The 26,639-nt window shown below is 35.2% G+C and overlaps 2 protein-coding genes across 4 annotated transcripts in view; both read right to left on the bottom strand.

Annotated features, from left to right (window-relative positions):
- Positions 1 to 26,639, bottom strand: part of LOC120768507 (probable serine/threonine-protein kinase DDB_G0282963) — an 89,509-nt gene that overhangs the window by 28,076 nt on the left and 34,794 nt on the right. The window lies entirely within an intron of this gene.
- LOC120768508 (calpain-B) lies at positions 9,373 to 13,698 on the bottom strand. The gene has a single exon (XM_040095234.1). It carries the CDS (start codon positions 12,561 to 12,563, stop codon positions 9,819 to 9,821), a length of 2,745 nt encoding a protein of 914 aa, XP_039951168.1. The 5' UTR covers positions 12,564 to 13,698; the 3' UTR covers positions 9,373 to 9,818.

Here is a 26,639-nt window from a genome sequence, read left to right as displayed (position 1 = left end):
CTGTTGTAACATTTATTGACAATATACATACTTATGTATGTATGTATGTATATACAAAATCTTGTGATTAAAGAGACCGAAAAATTATGCCATTAGAGCGGTGGCTCGCGCGTGCAATTGTTGCCGCTACTTAAATTGTTACAAGGGTAAACTTTCTAATCATACTATGCCATTTAATATTGCTTATGTATAACATTAATGTGATCCAAATGTTTATTACAATTGCATATAGTGGTGTGACATTATATTATATTATACTTTAAACGTTTTTAAAATAAATACAATGAGAGGATATAATATTGAAACATTTATGTACTTTATGTAAGACAAATTTAAACGAAAGACAAATATTTTTATAGTTTGATAATTTTATTCCTAAGTTACTTTTATTCAATCAATGCTACATATGTGTGTATATATTTTCATTTGTGAATACAATAGTATATTATATAATAAAGTACCCGAGCAAAAAAATACAAATTACGAATTGATTTAGAAGTACAATAAAATAATAAATCATACATCTAAAGAGAAAGTGGTGTTGAAATGTCATGTCATACTAAAATTTGACAGTCGACTAGAACGAGCAACAAGAAAAAGGAGACACATTAGGCTTTTTTAAACAATGAACATTTGCAGCCGATAGACAAAATGACGAAAAAATTAAATTATAGAAAAATATATGATAATAGAAGCAAAAAAAGGTTATTTTATCGTTTTACGCTCAAAAATCGACTCTCACACTGGAATAAAGCTACCGAGCTATAAGAAACAACAACGAAGTGAATAACTGTATCTTTCAATATTTATAGGGATAGCTAATATAATTTGGACAAAATAACAAAATGTACCACCCTAACATTGCGGCATACATCTGTATGTATGTATATATGTACATAAGGCCATTAACCAGCAACATCAAAATGAGTACATATTTAATCATTAATTGCTTGTGCTTGTTGTTGTTGAATTGACACTTGCGACTGATTGCGTAATAGTTACGATAAAATTACAACAATGCGTGATTTAAAAAAAAAAATTTTAAAATGTTACGCTACAAAAGCTGACAGTGCGTTACATTGACATACAACAAGCAACAAACCGGTAGCAATTAACTGATGATTAACTGCTAAAAAAACGAGACTTGTAAAAAACGCACCATAACAAAGGCAAAAATTAACAAAAAACCTTACCAAAATTAAGATTTATATACATACAAGATAATTACCCAAAATACGCATAGTTACAAAAATACTTTGAAATTATACATATAAAAACAAAAAAACACGTTAACTTCGGATGCACCGAAGCTGATACACCTTTCACAGGTGCATGTTTTTAGTTACAATGTGTTCAGTTTGTACGGAAGCTATATGCTATAGTTATCCGATCTGAACAATTCTTTCAGAGATTATATTATTACCTTAAGCAGTAATCTGTGTCAAATTTCGTGAAGATACCACGTAAAATGCGTAAGTTTTCCATACAAGCCCTTCCGACCGTTCGGTTTGTATGGCAGCTATATGCTATAGTGAACTGATCTGAACAATTTCTTCGGAGATTACATTGTTGCCTTAGAAAATAAAATATATATCAAATTTCGTGAATATATCTCGTCAAATGTGAAATTTTTCCATAAAAGAACTTGATTCCGATCGTTCGGTTTGTATGGCAGCTATATGCTAGAGTGGTCCGATAGCGGCAGTTCCGACAAATCAGCAGCTTCTTGAAGAGAAAATGAAGTTTACAAAATTTCAAAGCGATATCTTAAAAACTGAGGGCCTAGTTAGTATATATACAGACAGACGGACATGGCTAAATAAACTCAGCTCAACATACTGATCATTTATATATGTATGTATATACTTTATAGGGACTCCGACGCTTCCTTCTGGGTGTTACAAACTTCGTGTACCCTTTACACCCTGTTCAGGGTATAACAACGGAAGCAATGCGATAAAATCAAACAAATTCGCGCTGACAATTGTGAATCCGCAGTGAATTATCAGGGAAAAGCTACAATTTTCAATAAACCATTGTAATTTCGACAGTGCGTACCACAACTATTTTCTGTTCTCTTGCAGATAAGAGTCATTCAATGAGAACTTCTCTATGTAACGAAAACTTTGCTTGTGAAGAGAGAGTATTGCCTCAGTTTTCCCTTCAAGCTCATGATGAACTTCTTGGCATCACAATTCCCAACTGTGTCACTTCATGAAGACGAAGCTTCTTTTTTGTTTTGTTTTATATGTAGCTTTTTGAAAAAAAGAACAGCGCGCGAAGGTAACAAGCAGAGAAATACCAGATCGAAGACAGCTTTGTTTCTACTTCAATCGAAAAATTGCACTTCAATAAGACCTGATTTGTTTAGTAACCCTTTTTGACAGGTCACGCATGAGTCGTGTCAAGTTCTCATGTGATTTTTGTTTTTGATGAAATTCGATGTTTTCGAATACGGGTTTTCAATAAGTTCCAGATATGTTGATAATACTAATTTGGTGATTTCGGTGCATTTGGAGTTATTTTCAATTGTATAACAATCCTTCACGAACAGATACGATGTGTATTTTGGGTCATTATCTTGTTTGAAATTGAGTTTGCTGCCAATTAAATCACACTTCGATGTAAATTATTTTGTTAAAACAAACCTTGCAAATTTTTAAAGTACAATCTTTCTTCCTCTGAACAATGTTTTGCTTGCCCCATTTATCTATGTACATATGTATGTAAGTACATAATTGATACACATATTCATTCCACAAATCTAATTAAACCAATGTAACTTTTGAGTACGCTTTTCGAATTCAATATTTTTCGTTTTTAGAACAATTTTGCGATTAATTCTATTATTATGTCATTAAGCACGAGGTACGCTATCTACATTTTTCAAAGTACAATTAACAGTCAAACTCGACAATGTTACCCTTTCCTCTTTTTTAAAAAGTCGTATGATTGCATTTGCCCGCCGTTTTCGAATAGAAGTCTCTAGGGTCAAGCACTGGTCGATTAAATCGTTTTATATCGATCTTGGACATTTGTGTCAACATTACCCCAACAAAATATTTGAGAGATCTGTTTGCATCCAAACTTATTCTCAACTGAAAATGTCACTTTTTGCACTATTATGCAAAAAAGTTACTACATAAATGAAAAATATAAAGAAAGTATACCATTGTTTCAAAACAAAACCTTTAATTATTTTTTATTGTTCGTAACTGTATTTATGTAACAGCATGTGCGGCAAATATATTTATAAACACAATTGATCTCGTTTTACATTGAGTTGGAAATGCTTTAAGGTGCAAAACCAATCATATAGAGAAAAGCCGGTATGGCCGCCAGTATGCCGGTGCAAGCCTTTCGAATGGCCTCTACGTCTGCATATCGCTTTCCTTTCATCGGCAAATGCATTTTTTCCGAAAAGGAAGAAGTCGCACGGTGTCATATCGGGTGAATACGGTTAATGGTTAAAATGTGATTTTTGGTCAAATAATCGTCCTTCGAATGTTGGATACTGAGCAATTTTTGGTAGTCAGTCAATTTGTACGGAACAAACCGTGCACACACCTTTCGTAAGCCCTAATGCTCGGTCAAAATGCGATAAATCGATGTTTTGGAGATGTTCAATTCCATGAATTTCAATGACAATTTCGCCTGATTTTTGACGAATTCGCGTACAGTTTCGATGGAATTTCCGGTGATCACGGACTTTGATTAGCCCACATGTTGATCGTCGTTTATGTCCTCATGACCACTTTGAAAACGTTGAAACCACTCGTGCACTCTGCTACGGGATAGGCAGTCATCGTCATAAACTTGTTTCATCAATTAAAACGTTTCGGTAAAAGTTTTACCAATTTCAAAACAAAATTTAATGTTGGCTCTTTGTTCGAAGCTCATTTTCGCACCGTTAACACAAACATACTGACACTTAAAACGCAATAACTTCACTTCCAATCAATGAAATGTCGTGAAATTCTCACTGAACAATCGATAAAGATAGCAGATTCTAACGCATCAGTCGACATATAGATGGCGCCACCAGGGGGCGCTAGATTCAAAAAGTCTTGTTTATTTTGGATCGCACCTTGTATAAGAGCTAAGCCAAGTTTTCGCTCAAATGTATCTATTTTAGGCACAAAGATACTCTGCCATGAGCAGAACATGCTCTCTTATTTTCATTGGGATAACTCACATATTGGACTATATATATGTAGGGTACAAAGTCACCAGGAAATTCGAAAATCTTTATATTAACTATATGGAGGCTAAGGGAGGTATAGGTCCGATTCAACCCATTTTTGACATACGAACATACCATTATAAGAGAAGTATTAGCCCTTAATTTCAGTTATCTACAGGGTTTGTCCGGAAAGTAGTAGGACTGATTTTCTTCCGCCGCGACTGTACTTCGGAGCGTGCACGCACCGAATGGATTTGGAAGAGGGAGTTCCTAGCTTCCAACGAGCGGCTGGTCAGTTGTCTTCGAGCTCCCGGAGAGTCAGAACAAACATTTTCGCGGGACGTGTTTCTGTGAGTGGTGCAAGCCGAAAATGCGGCGCTCGTTAGAGCAGAGGTACACGATTAAATACTGTATGAAACTCGGTAAATCTGCGACAGAGACGTTTGAAATTATCAGCAGGCTTACCTAGTTGTTGCTATAGCAAGAAGTGGTGTGGCCGGGAAGAGGTCGCTGATGAATGTGCAAATCCAAAGTGAAAACGATGCTCACTGTCTTTTTTGACATCAAAGGCATCGTCCACCATAAATTTGTTCCTCCTGGACAAACCGTGAAAGTCATCAAGAGACTCAAACGATGGATCAATCGGGTCCGACAAGACATCGCAGCTGATTGGAAATTGCACCACGACAACACCCCGGCTCACACCGCATTTCTTGTGAACAGCTACCTAATTGGTAAAACTTTCACCGAAGCTACCTAACCAAGGCCGACATCCCAAGGCTTCCGCAGCCGCCCTACAAACCAGATGTGGCCCCCCAGACCTTTTTTTGTTTCCTTGCCTGAAAAGGCAGATGAAATGCAAGCATTTTGAGACGCCAAGGGGATCTAAGCAGCATGCACATCGACTCTCAAGGCTATTGCTGAGAATGCCTCCGTGACGCCTTCAATGCTTAGAAATCGCGACGCAGAAGGAACGTATTTTGAAAGTTTTTAAAGAATTGTAACGATTGGTTTAATAAATTTATTTAAATCGACTCAGTCCTATTACTTTCCTTACGAACCCTATATATCGCACACTGACAGACATTTTCGGTCAAAAGCCAACTATTGGTACCGGGGTCTAAATATTCGGTACCTAGGGGCTTTAACAGTTTTTATTGGATTTAAAAAATGTTCAGTCATAAAGTGGCACACAATAAAGACATTATTAGAGCAAAATTTTATCTCGTTATATTCATTGCTTCCTGATTTGTGAACTGGAAACTGAACGAATCAAGTGGAATTTAAAATTGTGCTGTATGGGAAGTTTTCACACTGTGACACAAAAGCGTAAGAGGAATGTCACGTATTAAATTTGGTAAAAATCGGATGGTCGGGTTCGGAGATATTGGATTTCATCAAAAAGTGAGCGGTCCCACGCCCATCGTCCAATTTTCACACCAGCTCCCATAAAGCTCTCCCATACCATCTCAGTGGTAAAATTTAAAGCCGCTGGCGTATTTAGTTATTAATTTATCGCGCTTTTAGTAGTTTTTAACAGTACCGTTATATGGAGAGTGATGGGATTATCCTCCGAGTTCATCTATTATCACACTGTCGGTAGAAGTTCTTATAAGATTTACACTCAGCAAATTTTTTGTAGCTTAAGTAGTTTAGGAGATACATACATACATATGTATGTATGTACATTAAACTTGTTAGAGAGCGTGGCCATGCCCACTTTTTCAAAACAATTTTACCTTTGCTATTGCGTTCCTCTGTATCAAATGTGTATAAAAATTTAGTGCTGATGTTTTCGGTTAATGGCGATTTGTGGGCGTGGCAGTGGTCCGATTACGCCCATCTACGAACTCGAAATTTTATTTGTACTAAGGAACCCACATACCAAGTTTCATCAAGATATCTCAATTTTTACTCAAGTTACAGCTTGCACGGACAGACGGACGGACAGACAGACAGTCAACCGGTTTTCAACTGTTCTCGTCATTCTGATCATACATATATATACATATGTACATATAGTATATCTACCTCGCTTAGTTTTAGTTGATACGTACAAACGTTAGGTGAACAACACTATAATACTCTATAGCAACCGGTTGCAAGAGTATATAAATCTCTCATGCAATATATTATGTATTTCCAAGCTAGTATATTTTACGTAAATAATAAATATATAAATAAAATACATACAGACAGAGCGCCAGTAACCACAAGAAAGAGTTAAGAAATTTGTAAAATGTATGTATGTAAATAAAAAGTATTTTAAGGAGGAAAAGAGAAAGCTTAAAAATATGAACGTCTGCACTTGATAAGCGTAACCGCGCGGTACGGCTGAAAGAAAGTGAAAGTCTAATGTTGAACATACAATCCATATACATACATATATATTTTTCGGTTGTGTGTGTTATGTACGTACTTACATAGATGCCTTTAAATCTCTATATTTGTACATTTGTACATTTCCCAGTTGCAACATATTTTGTGGTCGCTGAAGTGTGTATACTGCATTTAGCCGCACAATGCCAGTGAGGAAACTCTAAACGAGTCTAAAGCAAAACCGCTAAATTTTGCTCCAAAGCCACAGATAAATACTGTAATCGTACACACAGTCATTTCTACCCATGTATGTATATACATACATATGTATATGCATAGTTAGCTTATTTAGCTGGAAGTAAAAAAGCACTACTGAAGTCATGCAATTTCAAGGCAGGCTTATTTGCACATTGTATATAAGTACATACTCGTGAACTCATCTCTGCGACTTGATATAAAATAAATTGAGTATTAATGGGTTTCACCTCAATACACGTGGTAATTCAGTCAAAGGGATGCCAGTGAAACCATTTTACCCGAAGGTCTCTTAACAATTTGCCATAAACTCCCCCACATGACATAATTGAATAAAAAGTGTACTGCGTCCTAATAACAATGCTATTAAGTGTATAATATAAAAGATTTTTAAGTTTCAAAGCAATATGCTGCGTGGGTCCAAGCTAGCGCTTTCTGTCATGTGGATTGAAGTGTGTGCGCCACTTTTCTACTATACTGTATGTACATAGTCATGAGTAACTAATTAGCTATTTCTGCTACATATTTATTTGCCAATTATGAAGTCGGTTATATTTGTCCTATGTTTATAACAAAGCAAGCAGCAGGTGATGCTCGTACTTCACTTCGTTTTTAGCTTAGAGATATCGAAAAAAGGTTAACCGAGTATTGAAATTCATGACGCTGATCGTATGTTGTACTATATACCCATAGTTTTGCATAAGTGCGTTAAACCTGTGTCCACCAAGTGATTTGTCCTGAGATCTAATGCTGCCTGAAGTCTACAACTTAAATAATGATTTATCTGAAAAACTAACACGCAGTCAAGATATTCGAATGAAAATGCCGCACAAATATTAGTCATCAATGCTACTTTCCAGAAAACCAAATGTGTGTTACTCCAAAGTAGGAAGTGGCAATTTTTCGAAAAATGTATCGAATAAGAAGTGAAAGGATGTGGTCGGTAAACGGCAGTGTTAATTGACATACTTTTTGAAATCTTGACAATTCCATTTTTGTATATGCTTTACCTATCTTCTTTCGCAAATTTGGCAAAACAATTAAATTAAGCAGGAAATGAGTGACTAAAAATCAATATTTGCTTGCTCTCTCGGCCTAATTACTCTCTTTACTAATTTATAAAATAAATATTGGCAATGATTCATAATTTTACAGCAAATTTGCTTCAAAATAAATTAACAATTTCTTATAAAAATAGCACAAGGATTGTTTTTTCGGTTTCAATTCGACTAACAAGATTTCTTCGATTATGTGATTGATATTTTTTACGGAAACACCCACCTACAGGAAAATATGTAGGTCAGATGAGAAAAAAAGATCTGGCAATATTCCTAAAAGTATACAAACCAAAAGTCATTTGAAAATCAAATCAAAATCCACAAAGCCTCAAAAAGTGTTTCTGAACCCTCCATTGTGTATTTGCAAATATTACATCATTGCTTTATAGACGCTGGAAATTCTTAAACAGATTTATTTGTGTACATTTGAAATTATAAACACAAAACGTACGAAACAATAAAAACAATAAATAAAGTGAAGTGAAAAAAGAAATTGATTGCTTCCGTTAAAGCACCCACAAAAACAGAAGCCGGTATCTAAGTTAATAAAACGTCAAATAAGCCATATGCATACATACATAAGTATGTATATACGAACCAATGTTTATTTGAACGCAGGAACTGAGCAACATGCACTGGAAAGCGAATAGAATTCTTATCATATAAAATGAGTACGGTTTGTTTATTCCATACTTTTGACTTTATGAAAGAAAATTAATTGCCAGATTAAATTGCTATTAGCATGCATCAACTACTCTTATGCCAAGTGACAACTAAGCAATAACAACCTGTACACTTAGTTTATGTATTTATATACATACATACAATGTATATAGTGAGCTTTGTGTTAGTTACTGTATGTATTTATATATGTATATACATATATGTACATATGTATATAAGGCAACGTCATTATTGCAGCCAGCTAAGCACGAAAACCCAACCACATTGTCGGCCTGCTTTGTACTCGCAGTACTAGGCACCGGCCGACACGAAAAATTTGCACTAACGAAATTGCAAAACCCAAACAAACCGAGAAGTAAACAGCACAAATAATTGCGCTGCCGACTCAACAAGTCATACCCCACACGCGTAGGTGTATACAGGCGGAGTTTACAAGGGAGTGCTACAAATACTTAAAACTCGCCGAGAAGTGTATTTGCCAACAATGAACAATGACTGATGTTGTCGCTAGACAGCTGATAGCGGAGTACCGGTGTAAATGGGTATATACATATGTATTAAAAAGTTATTAAGAAAATGTATACAAATAAAATTTCATGCAACGAGTTTTTTGTTGTATAACAGCTGATATTCTTTGAAGAACGCAGACTTAATCCAAATGATTTAAAAGGTATGATGGTTACATCTTTTTACATACATATGTATGTATGTATATGCTTATATACTACATATATGTAAGTATATAGGTACGTAGTTGGAAAAGTTTAAAATAACAATGAAAAGTACCCAAGATACTGCATCCAAAGAAGCACAATTAAACTCGTTCATTACATACATATGTATTTTTGTAGTCATATGTATAAGTACATAGTGTGTAGGTATGTATAAGAAAACTGGTTTTATTTATTATACTAACGTTCATCTTCGAAGTTGTTGCTTAAAGTCTTAAAATTTGCACTCGCTTTGTAGATAGTTTTATATGTATGTGTTGTACATTTGTGTATAATTGTATGTATAAGCATTGAATACTTGTTTTTGTTCCATTCCATTTTCGTGACTTGTTTCGTTTCCTTTCCTTTTCATTATTCATATATCGTGTTAATTGATGAAATACAAAAAATTATATATTTATACATACGATATTAATATAATTATGACATTTGTAGAGATAAGTAGGTAACACTGTTTATAACTGCAATTTGTATGCGACCGGTAAGCCGGCATAGCTTCTATAACGGCTGAAGCAGAATAGTAACAGCAGCAGTGGCACCGGTTTCAATTTGGCAGCAAGCCCGATATATGTACATATATTAGCGAGCTTATGAGTAAGCGGTGCGTTCGAGCCATTCATCCATACTAAATGTCGCCCGATTTAATTCATCCGTGTCGCGCTCGCGGAATATATCGATGTAGGTCTTTGTCTTCACGGCGCACATCAAAAAGTCATCAAAGCTGATTTTCCCCTCGCGTGACGTGTAACGACGTCCCAACGCATTCAACACTCGATTATTCAGGCGGTAACCAGCCGAATTGAGTGCGTCACGCAATTGGAAACTTTCTATTTCACCATTGTGATCGCGATCGTAGAATTTAAATACCGCTTTCCATTTGGCAATGTCTGTGAGTAGCGATTCAAATTCTTCGAAACCCAAATTACCCGATTGGTCTTTGTCCATCATAGCAACCATCGAACGGCAAGCGTCTTTCGAAAATGTGTTGCCATCGATCATTACGTCTCGCAGTGAATGATCGAGTATGCGTTTAAGTTCCATCCAATCCACTTCCATGTCGCTGCCAGCAATACTCTTGAAGAGGCGACGTAAGTTCTCACGTTGTGGATCCTCTTCTTTAGGTGGCGGTATATTTGGTTTAATACGATCATCCACCTCACAATAGCCCACTGAATCATCGTTCTCATCCATGACGTTTGCGGTCTCGGAGAACACACGTATAATGTATTCACCCTCTTCGTTGGGATCAAAGGTCGAGGGCACAATTAGATAATTGCCAGGCGGCAACTTAAAGCGCGCACATACTTCACGTGTATTAATGAAGTGTGGTGAACGTGCCACAGAAGCGCGATATTTGAAGAAATTTAGACCCTGTGGCCGTGTTTCCATGTCGCGATCGGTTAAGTGATAAATCGCAAAACCGATTGTTAGACATTCCATACCACGATTGCGTTTTGAACGGCGATTTTTCTGCATCAATGCAACAATGACTGTACATTTGCCATCATCGTCATCTTCATCAGGATCGGTCAGTGTGATCACATATTGCGGGTTATGCCAGAAAGTTTCTAGAAAATTGCGGCAACCGCCAGCTGTAACACCAGCTGCCCATTCACCTTCAAACATTTTCATTTCCCATTTTCTCTTGCCACTATCTTCCTGCTCTTCGGTCAACGAGTCCGGTGACAAATTACAAATCTCTACGCGATCGAAATTATTCAGAAACTCTTGGAAAGGCATCCAAAATTCGCCGTCTGCGTCGAAAGTGAGTCCCAACTCTTCTTTCTGTGAATCAGGTATGTAACGCCATTCTGCAGAGTTATCACTGAAAGGTCCATTCCATTCGGCATCATTTCCCCACGGATTGCGCATACGTATCATCGGCAATTTACCTTGACGGTTTGGGGTATGTATATCGATCATGCACACCCGGGATATTGAATAGGCATGACCGCGTATAAGTCCTTGTGGAGTTTCTGCCTCAAATACATTTGGATCTGGTTCCAATGAGCAACCCATCAAAGAGTTGCGATTCATGGCTTTAATGAGTATGTTGAATAGATTTGGTGGCGCCTCCTTCAAATCATACCATTCAGTAACGCCACCGGTGAAATCTTCCATAGCTTCGCATGTGGTACCGCCTTTAAGCGCCTCATAGGAACCATGTAATTTAGCATAAGCTTTTTCTAATAAAGCGCTCCAGAATTCATTGCGCTCTGTGGAGTGCATATATATCAGTTCTCCACGGTATGTTGGCAATCGATCATCAACCACCACTTCCACCCATTTTCCATACTGCCAGAAGCAAAAATGGAATATACCAGCGTAGTTTTCTTCAAAGCTTTGATCTGGCGGCACCACACGGAAGAACAAGTTTGGATCCGAGGTCAAATTCGCTGCAGCTGCCAGCAGCCAACAGTCGCCCAATTCACCTTGTTGCACATCGAAACGCGAGTAACCATCAACAAAGAACTGTGGATCATCGGCAATTTCGTGCGGACGCAGCCATTCAATGTAACGATCAGGGCGGCGTGAAAACATAAGTGAGTCATTATTCGCTGGAAAATCTGGATCTTCAAAAAATGTGCCATTGTCTAAGCAACTGCTACGTAGCGTATCATATGGCACATGTGAATCATCTCGTCCGCGCAATTCACTTGTCTTCTCCTTCATCCAGAACATATTCTCGCTTTCAGGTACTTTTACAGCGGAGAAGGGTATCTCCGGTACACCTACAGAGGGCTCCTCATCTGGTGATGGTAGTTTCTCATTCGCTGATTCACTTACAATACAACCACCACCACCACCATATGTTGGCATTGCACCATCTGGTAGTGTAGGTATCGTCGGATAGAGACTGGAAGGTGATGTAGGTGGTGGCACACTGTAAGGCAATGGCATGCCAGTTGGCATCATTGGATAGGGCAGCGCTGGCGCCGCCGCCGATGGATACGCAGTTGGATATGGCGCCGTTGGGTATGGCGCATACGGTTGTGGCATGCCAGTCGGGTAAGGCACATTTTGTGAAGGTTGCGGTCCCAAGGTCGGATACAGCGATTGTCGTGGGGGATATGGCACAGCAGATGATGGTGGATATGGTGCTGAACTTTGAATTCCAGGCATTTGCGTTGGTGGTGTAGGCATGCCATAGCTTAAGCGTACAGCGTTTGGATCTGGCGGTGCAGTTGGATATGGCAGCGCCGGATATAGACCCGTTTTTGGTGTTTCACTAGCACTTTGTTCATTTTTATTATAGCCAAGTGCGGCTAAATTCACTAAACCAATTCCAGTGGAATGGTAGTTTTTTGGAAAATAGTTTCTGGGATCGTACATTTTAAATATTTTGTATAATTTTAAATTCGATTTCCCCTTGTTTTCTTTACTTTTGACACTAAATCGATACGAAAGAGATTCACTCGCACAGACGTTTCACTTCATCAACTGCTTCCATACACTAATTTCAACGCATACTACGACAAGGCATCGGAACTGCTGCTGCTGTCTGACGTTAGAGAATGGCTGACTGGCTGGTCGTGCTAAGTTAATTCAGTGTTGCATTGCGCCAGCAAGAATTTACTCACGAACGGAGTATACAAAACAAAAATATGTATAAAGGTTGTTCGTTCGTTTAACCGGTTTTAGTTTGTTTCTTTTTTCTCTTGCTTTTCGTTTCGCAAAGCTAAAATTTGATGACAACTCGCTCTCTGAGGAGAAATTGGCGAATCGTCTTGAAAGAGAGAATGTCAAGCATAAATGTGACGCAGAAATAAGATGGATTTGCGGGGCTTACAGCAAAAGTTCGGACATTTCTCAATAATTTCAGAATAAATTCTGCATGTACATGGAGTATATTTTAAAATGTTATGCTCAAGTTTTCCGCTTGAAATTAAACAAGCCTATAAATATAGTACTATTTTAGTATAAGCCCTTTCAATGCTCGTTATAATAAATACACTTTTCATTTGCACAACAAAACAATTTCCTTTCGCTTATGTCAATTGCAACCCTGTGCCTCGGACTGCATTAGCTTTTTACACACATATGCAATGAAGGTTGAAGCGACTATGAGTATTTCATATACATATCTGTGTGTTTGTTTAAACATTTCATTCGCTTGGCGCTCTTGGAGCTAAATTTATTGCCATTCAGCTGAATTTTCAGGTTATTGCTGTTGCTGTAGTTGTTGTTTATGTTAAAGAGAAATACATGTGACTCACTGAGTACTGCCGGGCCGACGAATCATATAATGCGCATATGTCATTACACATGCATATGTACATATAAAAACAGTATGAGTATGCTCAGAAATACGTATGTATGCATATAATATATCGAAGCGCAAATTTACCCACTTTGGAAAGGCACAGAAAGCATATGGAGATATGTACATATGTATATAAAATCAACAGCTGAGTTTTAATAGAAACGAATTCCAAAACAACGCAATTATTTTCATGCAATAAAAAATAATTGGTTAATAGATACATATGTACATATGTACTTATGTAAGTATATACATGTGCATGGGGTGTGAGGCCATTTAAAGAAATAACTAAGCACATGCAGGTAAGTGTACATATGTATGTATGTATGTTCGAATAAACTTTTATAAAATGTTAAATATGCATAAGTATATAGTATATATGTACATACATATGTATGTATAATTAAAAAGTAATGCCACTTTTCGTTGTAATTTTATAACTTCAGAACGGGCTCACCTATCCAAACCAAATCTTTAGGCATTGTTCCGACTATTTAGTAGATAGTTTAGGTGAAGTTTGCACAAAATCAGTCGAACGGCACGAAATAAAGCTGTTGACCCGATACTTGTACTGAATCTTGCACGGCGATCACGAATACGTCGTCCTGTTTTGGCGGAAATTATGTTTTTAATTACAACAGTCAGACTGATTATAGTATGTACTCATACATTGGACATCTCAAACTTCGTAGCTCTTTTTGAGTCATGTTCAACAATACAATTCGACATTTCAAATGACATCTTTTGGTGCTACAAAAGTTATTATACTCTTGCAACCTGTTGCTGTTGGTAGTGAAAAACTACGATCTTAACTGCTAAGTCAAAAGGAGAAGTGTTTTGTCACCGCGAATCCCTAGGTCTAACTGATATGTCTTTTTTTTGAAATAGCTAAAAATTAACAAAATATTTTTTGTTTGAATAAATGAATTTGATGCAAAAATAAAATTATTTTGTTACTTCACTTTGTACGTAACGAAGCACGTCCAGCGCCGCTAGTTATTTACAAAAACTTCAGCATACGTATAAATGAATTGGGTATATGAACAGTTTTATTAATATACATACATACAAGGTGCGTTCAAAAGTAAACAGGACTTAAAAAAATCAAAACAAATGGCTTTTTCGGCAAAATCAATTTATTTTATTCAAAATAGTCTCCTTAAGCTTCAATATAGCTTTTTGCACGGTCCAAAAGTATGTCGAACGAGTTTTTTAGCTCGTTGGCCGGTATGGCCACCAGTATGCCGGTGCAAGCCTTTCAAATGGCCTCTACGTCTGCATAACGGTGTCCTTTCATCGGTAAATGCAGTTTTCCGAAAAGGAAGGAAGTGCCATATCAGGTGAATACGGGGAGTGATTATTGGTTAAAATGTGATTTTTGGTCAAATAATCGGTTGATGAATTGATGAATTCACGCACAGTTTCGATGGAATTTCCGGTGATCACGATTTTGATTGGCCCACATGTTGATCGTCATTTATGTCCTCACAACCGCTTTGAAAACGTTGAAACCACTCGTGCACTCTGCTACGGGATATGCAATCATCGCCATAAACTTGTTTTATCTATTGAAACGTTTCGGTAAAAGTTTTACCAATTTCAAAACAAAATTTAATGTTGGCTCTTTGTTCGAAGCTCATTTTCGCACCGTTAACACAAACATACTGACACTTAAAACGCAATAACTTCACTTCCAATCAATGAAATGTCATGAAATTCTCACTGGACAATCGATAAAGATAGCAGATTCTAACGCACCAGTCGATATATAGATGGCGCCACCAGGGGGCGCTAGATTCAAAAAGTCCTGTTTACTTTGGAATTCACCTTGTATGTATATGTATAGACCCCATTAGGTGCATTCAGAAACTTACCCCCAAAACCAGTTTTGAAAATTTTATTTTCTTTTATTTAAAAAAATAACAAATTAGTGAAATTTTCAGAATTCGTCAGAAAATATTTATTTTTTAATATAATAATAATAACTATAAATTATTAGTTTATTATCATATATGTAGCAAATTAATTAGCAATTGGCTTTTCTATTAAAACCACCCGAAATGAGATATATCTGACATGAATTTAACCGTAGAAGCTAAATTTAATAATGGTTTGTCAAAAAAGTCTTGCGGTATTTTTATTGAATTTTTTTTATTGAAATTGAAATGAATTTTTGATGACTCACGCCCAGCTCTTGACCGATGCTACGGCTGCTACTATGCCGGTCTCTTTCGACCAATTCAGCGGTTTTATCGCAATTTTCGACGACAGGCCTTCTGGAGCGTGGCGCATCTTCGACCACCTCTACACCAGAACGAAAACGTTGAAACCATCGTTGTGCGGTGGAAATGGAAACTGTATCGGATCCATAAACTGCACAAATTTTATTGGCGGCTTGAGATGAATTTTTGCCTTTATCGTAGTAGTACTGTAAAATATGCCGTATTTTCTCTTTATTTTGCTCCATGTTTGCGACGCTATAACTCACGAACGACTTAAAAGAAACGACAATCAATCAAACATGTGTTAGCGCGTGAAATGAGCTTTCCAAAAAGGTATAGCATAACCCGATGCGACGAATAAAACTATAACGACTCGCTTTCAGCGCCAACTAGCGAAAATACCGCAAGACTTTTTTGACAACCTATTATATTGAGTTGATGTTCAAAACGTCAACCAGAAGATAGGAATGGGTAATATTAGGGATATGAGGTTTAGAGCAAGGTATAGACCAACCCCAATCATGTTCGCCGCTAAACCATTAACTTAATAAGGTCACATATTACTAACAAAATAGTATGATCTTTGAGTTTAATTAAGGAACCTCACATACCGTCAACAGGTTTTTATCCGATTTATGCGTAGGGATATGCTGTTAAGAAAAAACACGCTTATTAAATTTAGTTAAGGTAACTAACATATTGGCCGATATATATTATTATCAGAAAATGAGTATCTCCGAATTTCAACTATATATCTCATACATCGACCGATACTTGCGATAAAAAATTACAATAATAATATGTATATATATTTATTAGAAGGTCCCACTTTTTAAAAATTTGTAAACCAAGGGTGCCCCTTATTATTGGGATTCGTTTTATCGACTTAACGGACAGACAGACAGACATCCGAATTTCAACTTGGCTCATCATCCGGAACATATACATATACATATACATATATATATGTGAATAAATGTATATACATATATACATATAAACCTATATGGATTTCAATTAGTTTAGGTGATACAAGCAATGGTTAGGTGAAAAAACTATTTTACTCTGTTAGACATGAAAAGTCTTTAAAGTAACCGGAAAATACTTTCGAATTAAACCGATACTTCTGAACTGGGAATCAGGCAATATAATACGGATTAAGAATTAAATCTCGCAAATGGCAAACGGACTAAATTTTTAAATATATTTCCCATTTTAGAATAATTTCTGCTAAGTTTTTTATCCAAATTATTCGTACATATTTTTACATCAACTTCAAAGTACATAAATCATACGCCATGCTGAACAAATAATCATTTCGGTATGTCATTGACAATTGTTTTTTTTTTATTGAAATTGGTTTTTTATAAACAATTTTGCTAATAATTTTTATTCCCAGAAATATGGTATTAAAAACATTATTTGATCACTAGTGTATAATATAATTATTTAATTTATAAGTTACATTTTGGCATTAATAATTAATTTAAATATGTAATATGTATATTCATGGAATTTTATGAATTTTATGAACTAGTGATGGCTGTAACTCGAATGTCTTTGTTTGTATTAGAGTTATAAATCACTATCTGTACGTAAATAAAAGGAAGTTAACTGTGCTTTTCTAATTTTCAATAGAGCAACTTTTTACACACCTTTACACTGATTTTTTACACTGAGTCCTTAGTGATATAAAATATTTATTATATTGCTCTATAACTTTTTTTAAATTTTTAAATACAATTTTCCGAGTAAGAATTTTAGAAATTAACATAGGAATTAGTTTTAATTATAGTTTTCAACAATTGTATACGGCCCACTAATACTTAATAAGCTAACTTCGGTTTACCAACAACATAAGGTGTAGGGAACATTGCCTTGTACAAATGAAATAGCATAATATACTTAGGATTATATTACTTCATTGAGCTATCAACATACATAAGTATGAACTCTCAAAAATTTAATGTACATATGTATGTACTTATGTATTTGGATAATAAGGAATCGAAGTTAAATAGAGCGAGTTAAGGAAACGGTACAATATTCACCCATAAAACACAGTTCTAATTAAAGTCATGAAGCAGTTATATGTACTACATACATATATGTATATGTACTTACATACATATGTAGGTATTTGTAGATACTCAAGAATTTAGAAACTTTTATTCACAACTTTCAATTTTATTACAAATTCTTAAAAATGCTGACACCACAAATAGAATTGAATTGCGCAAAACCTTTTATCTATTTTTATTCAAAATAAACCTGAATGGCGAGAAAATTTTAAATACGCATGTACATACTACATATTTGATACGAATTTTGTATCACCAAATGCGATGTGACGTTTTCTGTATTCTACGATCGAATTGCTTTTAATTGTCGCGGCGAATTCGTTTGTCTTCGTACTATTGTTTATTAGGCTTCGCTTTTTGCTTGTTTCCTATGAATAAAGATGTAAACAAAGGCGGCAAACGATATGAAAAGTGTTTAGAAAATGTTAAATAAATATGCGCCGAATTGAAATACAGTTTAGGTGTTCCCCTCCAAATGTACTTATATCACCAAACAATTCATTCGTCTTTCAAAACACGCGCTGTCACATTGGGTCTGTCTATACTAAGCGATCTGTCTGCTTTCTTTTATTACTTTTTATACCAGCATACCAATCGTTGCACAAAGATATTAACATCGTAATAACGAAATGATATAGTAAGTACAAATCCATGGGCTGTAGACGTTAAGTTTGAAAACGGCCGATTTCATATTGATCGAAGTTATTACGCCGTATTATTAATAAACTATGATGACCTTGAAAAACCCGTGCGGATATGGTTTTATGATAAAAAGCGAGCTCAAACGCAGACTCAGTTGTGCATTGAGGAAATGAGCTCAAGTTCATAACTGATACTGATATAAACGCCAAAGCTTAAGCTTACTTTTATGAATTGATACGAATGAGTTTTTAGAAAATATCTCAAAAGTAATGCATATGGACCCCGTGAGTTTTGTTGTTATCCAATATTTTGATTTCTGTTTTTTAATGGCTCTTTTTTTTATCAGAAAACAAGGAAAAACGTTGACTTCGTCTGCACCGAAGCATACTTATACTAATTCATTTTTATAGCAGTTATATATATGTATACCTAATTCTGTATAGATAAACATTCTACGGTGCCATTTCACGGAAAAAGTTTTGCTAGTTCTTTCTGGCCACGTTGTTTGATATAAATAACTTTCATGTTGAATTAACGGCCAGTTTGTATGACAGCTAAGTATATATGTATATTCTATGTTGCTCTGATCCGAACAATTTTCGTGGATTGTGGTGATGCTTGGGTTTGATTCGAACACACCTTATTATTGCAGTCCACTCACTAGGAACCCACAGTGTTCGATTTCGAGTACAGTGAAATTCCCACTTACGGACCGTCCTTATAACTGGACAAATGTCACGAACACAACGTTTACATTAATATTTTCATACAAAACAAAATCCTATAACTGGACATGAGCATGTTCCAATGACAGTGACACTAGAAAAAGACTAGAAAAGACTTCATGAAAATTGTAAAAAAAATTGTTTACAATTTGTAATACTGGTCTTCTTAATTCGTATTAATTTGTGTAGTTTTGCGATAGTGTTTTTTAAAACAATACGCAAAAAGATCAAAGCAAGCACTTGCGTTGGCGCCTTGTGTTCAACGGGCCTTCATTCCTTCTGTCTGACTTTGGCTCGCATTCATTGGTTACACTTTGAAGCATTCTCGGAACATGTTTTAAGATTCTTCGTTGTCCACATCAACATCACCAATATCGGCAAATGTATCGTGCATTGGGCATAAAAGTTCGGTTGCACCTGACGGCAGGCTACCTTACTGGTTTTGTTTTGGAATTATTTTTATTTATTTGTACCTTGTTGACGACAACTTTTTTGCTTTGCGTTTTGTATGCATTTTTAAATCTTTAGTAGCTTTTTGGCTTCTTTGCTGGTGAAACCCAAACAATTGACTGGTTAGACCATTGTCTCCGTCACTGCGTGCAGTTAAATGAGACCAGCTGTGAAATCATATTGCTTTGATTGTGTGGGCGCTGAGCACGTACAAAAACATTACAAAGTGGGAGTGACAAAAGTGTGGATAGCCAAGCAAAGAGTTGACGCAGATAGTGAGCTGCCATTGATGGCTGGCATTTATTATGCATAGTCTATTGTACATATCTAAGTATATATGTATGTACATATGTATGTAAATAAAAGCGCATATTTTAATACATTTGTATACATATACATATGTAAAGCAAAAATATACATATGTATGTATGTATGTGCAAACTTCGTTGAATAAAAACAAAGAAAATTTACTACGGTTATTCTAAATGCTCACTGGCATAATGGAAATGCTGAATAATTTAATAAGCGTATTCAGAATTATTCACATGTTTCGCTTCCTGATGATTTTTTTCTAATTGTATATTATTTTATAACTTTTACTATGGATTGGCAGCCAGTATCTGAAAATATATTAGAGCATGTTTTGACTTTTTAATCCGCATCCTCAGAACTTGAATTGAATTGTTGCAGTAATCGTTTTTACATTGAAATATTTTTTTCAAAGCTTTACTATATATGTACATACATACATATGTAGTTATTTAAATAATATATAGTACACATGGACAAGTCTCAATATTTAAATATTTTAGCGCGATAACAATATATACAGAGTTTATAGCTAGCGCCTACCCAAGAGGTAAGGAAGTGTAATTGATTAAATCGCCGCTTATATTGTTATTATTCTACAAGTATATACACAGATATACATATACCAGGAAAGCTGAAAATTTGGTATCGTTTTTGTAAGTTTTTGTTTTGAAGTCATTACGAATAAATCAAGATTCTTTGCAGCTAGTCCGGACATTGAAAATACTATTCTATTACTGTAAATGAAAGTTTTTCGATAAGAGCGGATAATCTAGAATAAGCCAAAGCTCTGTGCAAAGTTTGTATGGGCAAGCCCACAATCGTCCGATTCACCAGGGGTAGTTCCCCACGACTCACTGAAAATTAACCAAAATGTAATGAATTTGGTTTGGAACTGTTTCCCCATCCATCGCATTCTATTTTCAAAGTTAACTGATCCCAGGCCTTAAGAGAAAAAAATTCCGAAGCTGCGTTAGCAATAAATCAGTTTAAAAATTAGAAGATCGCCATCGACGGCATCTACATATTTATTGAATAACAAAATCGAATTATTACCAAAAGTGTTATTTATGAGCAAATCCCAAATTATTGATTGAGGACTTGAACAAGATCAAATCGAAAATTGCTGCAGGTTTTCCTGTGAATTTTCTGGTCCGAAAGATCTATGTATATTTAAAATTTATTTTTCAGTAGACAGTGTATATTTGCAGCTCTAGCGCAGTGCAATGATAATGATGCCACTCAATCTGAACTAACAATAAAAACTATGTACCGACAATCTGTAATATAACGTGTGATTTGGAAAAGAGTGTGAGTATGATAACACAGTCCGGTAGATTAAGCTCACTGGACGGGTATTTTCGGTAGTCATTAAATTCATTTTGAAGCATTAATATCAACAAGTTATCAGAGCTTTTGAAACATTACTCTAAAAAGGACGATGACAGAACGTGTCAACGTTCATTTTAAGAGTGATGTATTATAAGATAGTTTAATACGATGTTTTTTAGCATGTCTGTAACAGTTCTCCATATGTACATACATATGTACTATACCTGTAAAACCACATTTCGTTCAGATTCATAACATACGAATACAATGACATTTAATTGACAGTCGCCATCAGAAAAATAAGATTGACTTATGTATATAAATGATTTAAATTAAATGCAAGCAAGGCGATATCAATCCAAGCATTCCTTCGGCGAAAATAGCGATAACGCACTCACCTATTGACATTAGTGGAGAAATTCAAGGAAATGTCGAACTTAAAAATAATCCATTTGTGTAATATATTCGAAAATAAAAGACGAATTTAAATTAAATATAATAGGAAACATTATATTTTTTAATCAACATCTTATAATCATATTGGTATAATAGATAGACAGATAAGAGGCAGGCAGGCCATTCAAGTGGATGACTCGCTACGTTAGGCAACATGTTTAACTGTTAACATACACTTTTTACGGCTGGTTTAACTTTATGGAAGTGTGTGATAACCATAAGGCAGATTTTAATAATGTATGCCTTCGAGGGTGGGGATTTGCCGTGAAATAACAAAATTGTACATTGAACCTTGTTAATCGGGAACAACAGAAGAGATAAGACCATTTCTGAATTACTACGATTTAATACAATTAACTGACTCAAATATATTCTTTGTTGCTTTCACATTCAAACGTTTACCTGAGCGTATTAGTCATTAAATGTTTATTGATACTCAAAGTTGCTTATAACACCCGTCAACAAAAAAATATTTTTTTTGGGGTTTCTGTTCTCATGCTTGAATTCTGATTCTAGACATTGAAAAACACTTAAATATTAATCTTTAGTTCTTTAAGTTTGCTTTGGGCTGATCTACATCGATAAGTATATTTGGGGTTTAATACGAGAGAGCCCATATGAGCATAAAAGAAATACAAAAAATATTCACTTTTAGACAGTAATTTCTTGTTATTTTACATTTATATCCGTATATTATTGTTTATCACACATCTTGAATAAAAACGACTCTTGTATCTAAAAAAAAAGGTTTTCTAATTATAATCTATAGTGAAATTGTAGAAAAAATATAAAGATCATCGAAAAATTGCTCTAATTTCTACGAAAGCAAACTTTAACCGGAAAAAATCATTTCGAAAATTGGGTTTTAGGCATTATCTGAAAGTATTTCAAGTACTTTTGGAAATTAAAAAAAAATAAATAAAAAGCATTGTCGCCTTAGCGAAACCTTCAAGACTATCGTTCATAAATATCAAAGACATGCCGAAAAACCGCATTTCTGTTAATATCTGAGATGAATATGAAAATAATGAATGTAATTAGAGTAATTAGTGCATTTGAAGACATTGTGTAATATTAGGGTGCGTTCGAGGTGGCAATCGCGACAGTAGTGTTGCACATTGATTGGCATAAAGTACCACGTTCTACGCGAATTTCTGGCGTTTTTTATAACATTTTACATTGTAGTCAGATCTGACAAAAATACTAATTTTTAGGTGTTTAAATTAAAGTACCAAGATATTATAGTTTGGTCATTTAATATATGAACAAACTATGGTATATTAAAAGAAATAACTTTTGGCCTTTCAGTACTTAATAAAGCGATTTAAACTTGCAAGCTCTCAATTATTAAATCTTTTTAATCATTTTCAAGTGAAAACTAATACTAATAAAGGTTGTACGTACCACCTAAAACTAATCGAGATAGATATAGGCTTCCATATACATATACATAAATGCTCAGGACGACGAAACCTTTACGAGACGAGTTGAAATCCGGTTGACTGTATGTCTATCCGTCCGTCCGTGTGCATTTTAACAAAGAGTAAATATAAAATGTTGTGTTAAACTTAAAATAAATATTCGCTAAGACATACGAATTGATGAAGAATGTTTATGGTGACGATTGTATAAGTCTGTCTTAAGTCTATGCGTGGATTACATGATTGAACAATAATCGTAAGGATTTAACTGACAATCAAGGGTCATCCATTAGCTAGCAAATCGTACTGATTGGGAAAAGGTCCGTGAAATTATTAATATTGATGCAAACTTTACTACAAGCACGATGGCTGAATTCCTCAGTAAAAACACTATTTGGAGAATTTTAACTGAAGATTTAGGGATAAGAAAGGTGTGTGCGCGATTTGTTCGACATGAATTAAATGAAGAAAAACAAGTTTGGAAGGACTAAGTTCAGGTTAATTGAACATTTCATACTCTTGCAATTTGCCAGGATCAAAGCCAGTATTTGGGTCTTTAGGTGCAAAGGTTTGTAAGTTATATGCGATATGGGCAAGTTTTCATCCGATTTTTGCCGATATACATATGTGGTATAAAGTCAAGTGCATGCTCGAAAATCTTTCTATAAGTTAAAGGAAGGCTAAAGAAATTATTGATCCGATTCAACCTAACTTCTCTCCTATTTATTATACATATCTCACAGATTAACCGATATTTTCGTTAAAAAGGTGGTTTGAATAGTTTTGGTCCAATTTGGACAATTTTTGGTCATAAAGTGGCCTTCTTTAAGCGCACTATTTGGGCAAAGTTTCATCCCGATACATTATTGTTGAGTGCATAGTTATGGCACTTTATAGATTTTCGTTCAATTACGATTACGCTACGAATTCGTTCTCATTTTTGTGCCAAGAAACACATTTACCAAGATTCATTAAAATATCTTAATTTTTACCACTTTATGATATACCAGCCATTCAAGCAGTCGAGGTGCTGAACAACACTCCTATAGTATAATTGGCATAAAGTTCCATATGTTGTTTGAATCTAACGGAGTATATTTTAAATAAATAAAAACATTAAAAGATTATCTGAAGTGCATTATACTCCACTTCCAAAACCTTCGATTACTTTAGAACACACCTTGTATTTAATTCTTTCAACATTCGTTTTTTTCTGCAACTCAACTACAAATAGAATAGAAGAACATGTTTATTATAAAACTCTGATTTGCACAATCTACACAATGTCATTGCAATATACTCTTCATTGTAAAATAAAATCAAACGTTAAAATCAGATGAAATGAAGAAAATTTCAAACGATGTAACCTTCATTTGGCCACTACTGTATGCAAATAGTTTCTGTTTGTGGATTAATGTGCACTTAAGTACTTATATAGCAAGTACATACGTTGACTTAAGCATTCGTTAAATAGCAAACATAGACACTAAATGATATTCTTCTATGAACATCAAGTGCTATAGACTTGAATAAATTCATTCATGTATCTTCTTCAATGGAGCAAATGTTCGTGTGTTTATGTAAATAGATTATCAGTTTGTGTATATGATGTACTTAAGATATCAAGCTCAAAGCAAAAGTTTTTATTTTTAAGTAATCACTTGGACACACACTCATATGCCTCTATGCGGTTAGAATAGCTTCGTAAATGGATTTCAATGGAATATCAGAAATTTTGAATCCGTCCTTCCTTATCTGGAGATGGAGAGCCACAAATATTGATTTGCTTTAAGTGTACTCGGTTTTTAGCTATTTATTTATATTTGCGTAAAATATAAGTATGCGCTTATGTGATGATTCAGATTTCAATACTTGATTAGATTATATAAACTACTGCTGTTAACCTGCTGGGTCGGCATCTTTGCGTATGGAAAACGTGAGCGGCTACAAGTTATTAAAGCATACAATTAAAAGCACTTAAAGGAATGAGACGCAAATTAATATTTACATTGCTATTCCAAGTAATGAATACATACACTGTATATATGTATACATATACATATGTATATACAAAAAGCATCACGTTTAAAAGTCAAATCACTTAATTACTATTTTCCCAGTAAAGCTAAGTCAACATTAAGTATACAAAAATTTAGTTTATTCAATACAAAGTTATTGATCTACTGATATTGCTTTCCTATTTGCCTTGGCTTATGCATTTGCTTGACTCTTTTGTTTTGATTGCCAGTTTTAAATTCCTAATCAAATGGATAAGATATACTGATTCCTGTACATCGTAATGTAAACGGTCCAACAGATCGGGGGTCGAACTGAAAATATGCTTTCGATATTGTCTTAACAGCTAAATTGAAAAGTCAGAAAAACTATACACAATAAAAGACATTTTTCAGAATTCCTTTTTCTTATTCCACATAATTCCCTTCAAGGGCAACATACTGATTATAGCAACTCTCCAAGTTTTTGTTATCATTTTTGTAGTACGATTAGTTTCGGCGACCACCCTTTCATTCGACGGAAATTTATACACAGCGAAAATTCTTTAGAGAACTAAGAACTAGTGATAGACTCTGGGACCAGATCTGAAGAATACGGTGGATGCGAAAGCAAATCGAAACCCAATGCATGGATTTTTGTCATCGTTTTCACTGACTGGTGACAAGATGCCATGGTAAAACAGTAGTTTCTTCAAATGTGGTTGTTTTTCGACCCAAAAACACTATGTACGAGGGCTGCTATATATATTCTGGCCGAGGGCAACACTAAGTGTTGCCAGGTGCAATCTGACATTTCCATTGGAAAGTTTGACATTTTTTAGCATATCATCACTCAGAACGTTTTGTCATTTAATCGTGAATTGTTTTATTTACAGAATTAACTTGTCAACATTTTCGTGCGATCATTTTTCACAACTTTCGACGTGGATTATCACGACAAGAGTGCATCGATGAACTAAAATCTTTGTATGGCTATGATGCACCATCTTATAGCACTGTGAAAAACTGGTACAACGAATTCAATCGTGGTCAACGCTCGCTCAAAGACGAATTCCGTGAAGGTCGTCCAAAAACAGCCGTTGTGCCAGAAAACATCGATGCCGTACGTGAACTAATAATGCAAGACGGTCATGTAACATACCTTCAGAGAGAGGCATGCCTATGCATTTCTCCCACCAGCATACATTCGATATTGCATGAACACCTGGCCGTAAAAAAGGTTTGTTCTCGTTGGATCCCGCACAATTTGATAATCGCTCAAAAAAAGGCTCGTGTGGATTGGTGTAAAGAAATACTGAAAAAATACGATCGCGATGCTTCAAAAGACGTTTATAATATCGTCACAGGTGACGAATCATGGATCTATGCGTATGAGCCCGAAACACAGCTGCAATCGACAAAAAAAAACAACAACAAAAAAAAACATTTTCGTTGATAAATATGCCTATTTACATTATTAGGCCAGAAATATATATAGCAACCTACGTAATAG

The sequence above is a fragment of the Bactrocera tryoni genome, chromosome 2, assembly GCF_016617805.1.
Source record: "Bactrocera tryoni isolate S06 chromosome 2, CSIRO_BtryS06_freeze2, whole genome shotgun sequence".
In the NCBI taxonomy this organism is placed as follows: domain Eukaryota; kingdom Metazoa; phylum Arthropoda; class Insecta; order Diptera; family Tephritidae; genus Bactrocera; species Bactrocera tryoni.
The sequence above is the reverse complement of the archived record's forward strand: the minus strand, read 5'-3'. Positions and strand labels throughout refer to the sequence as shown.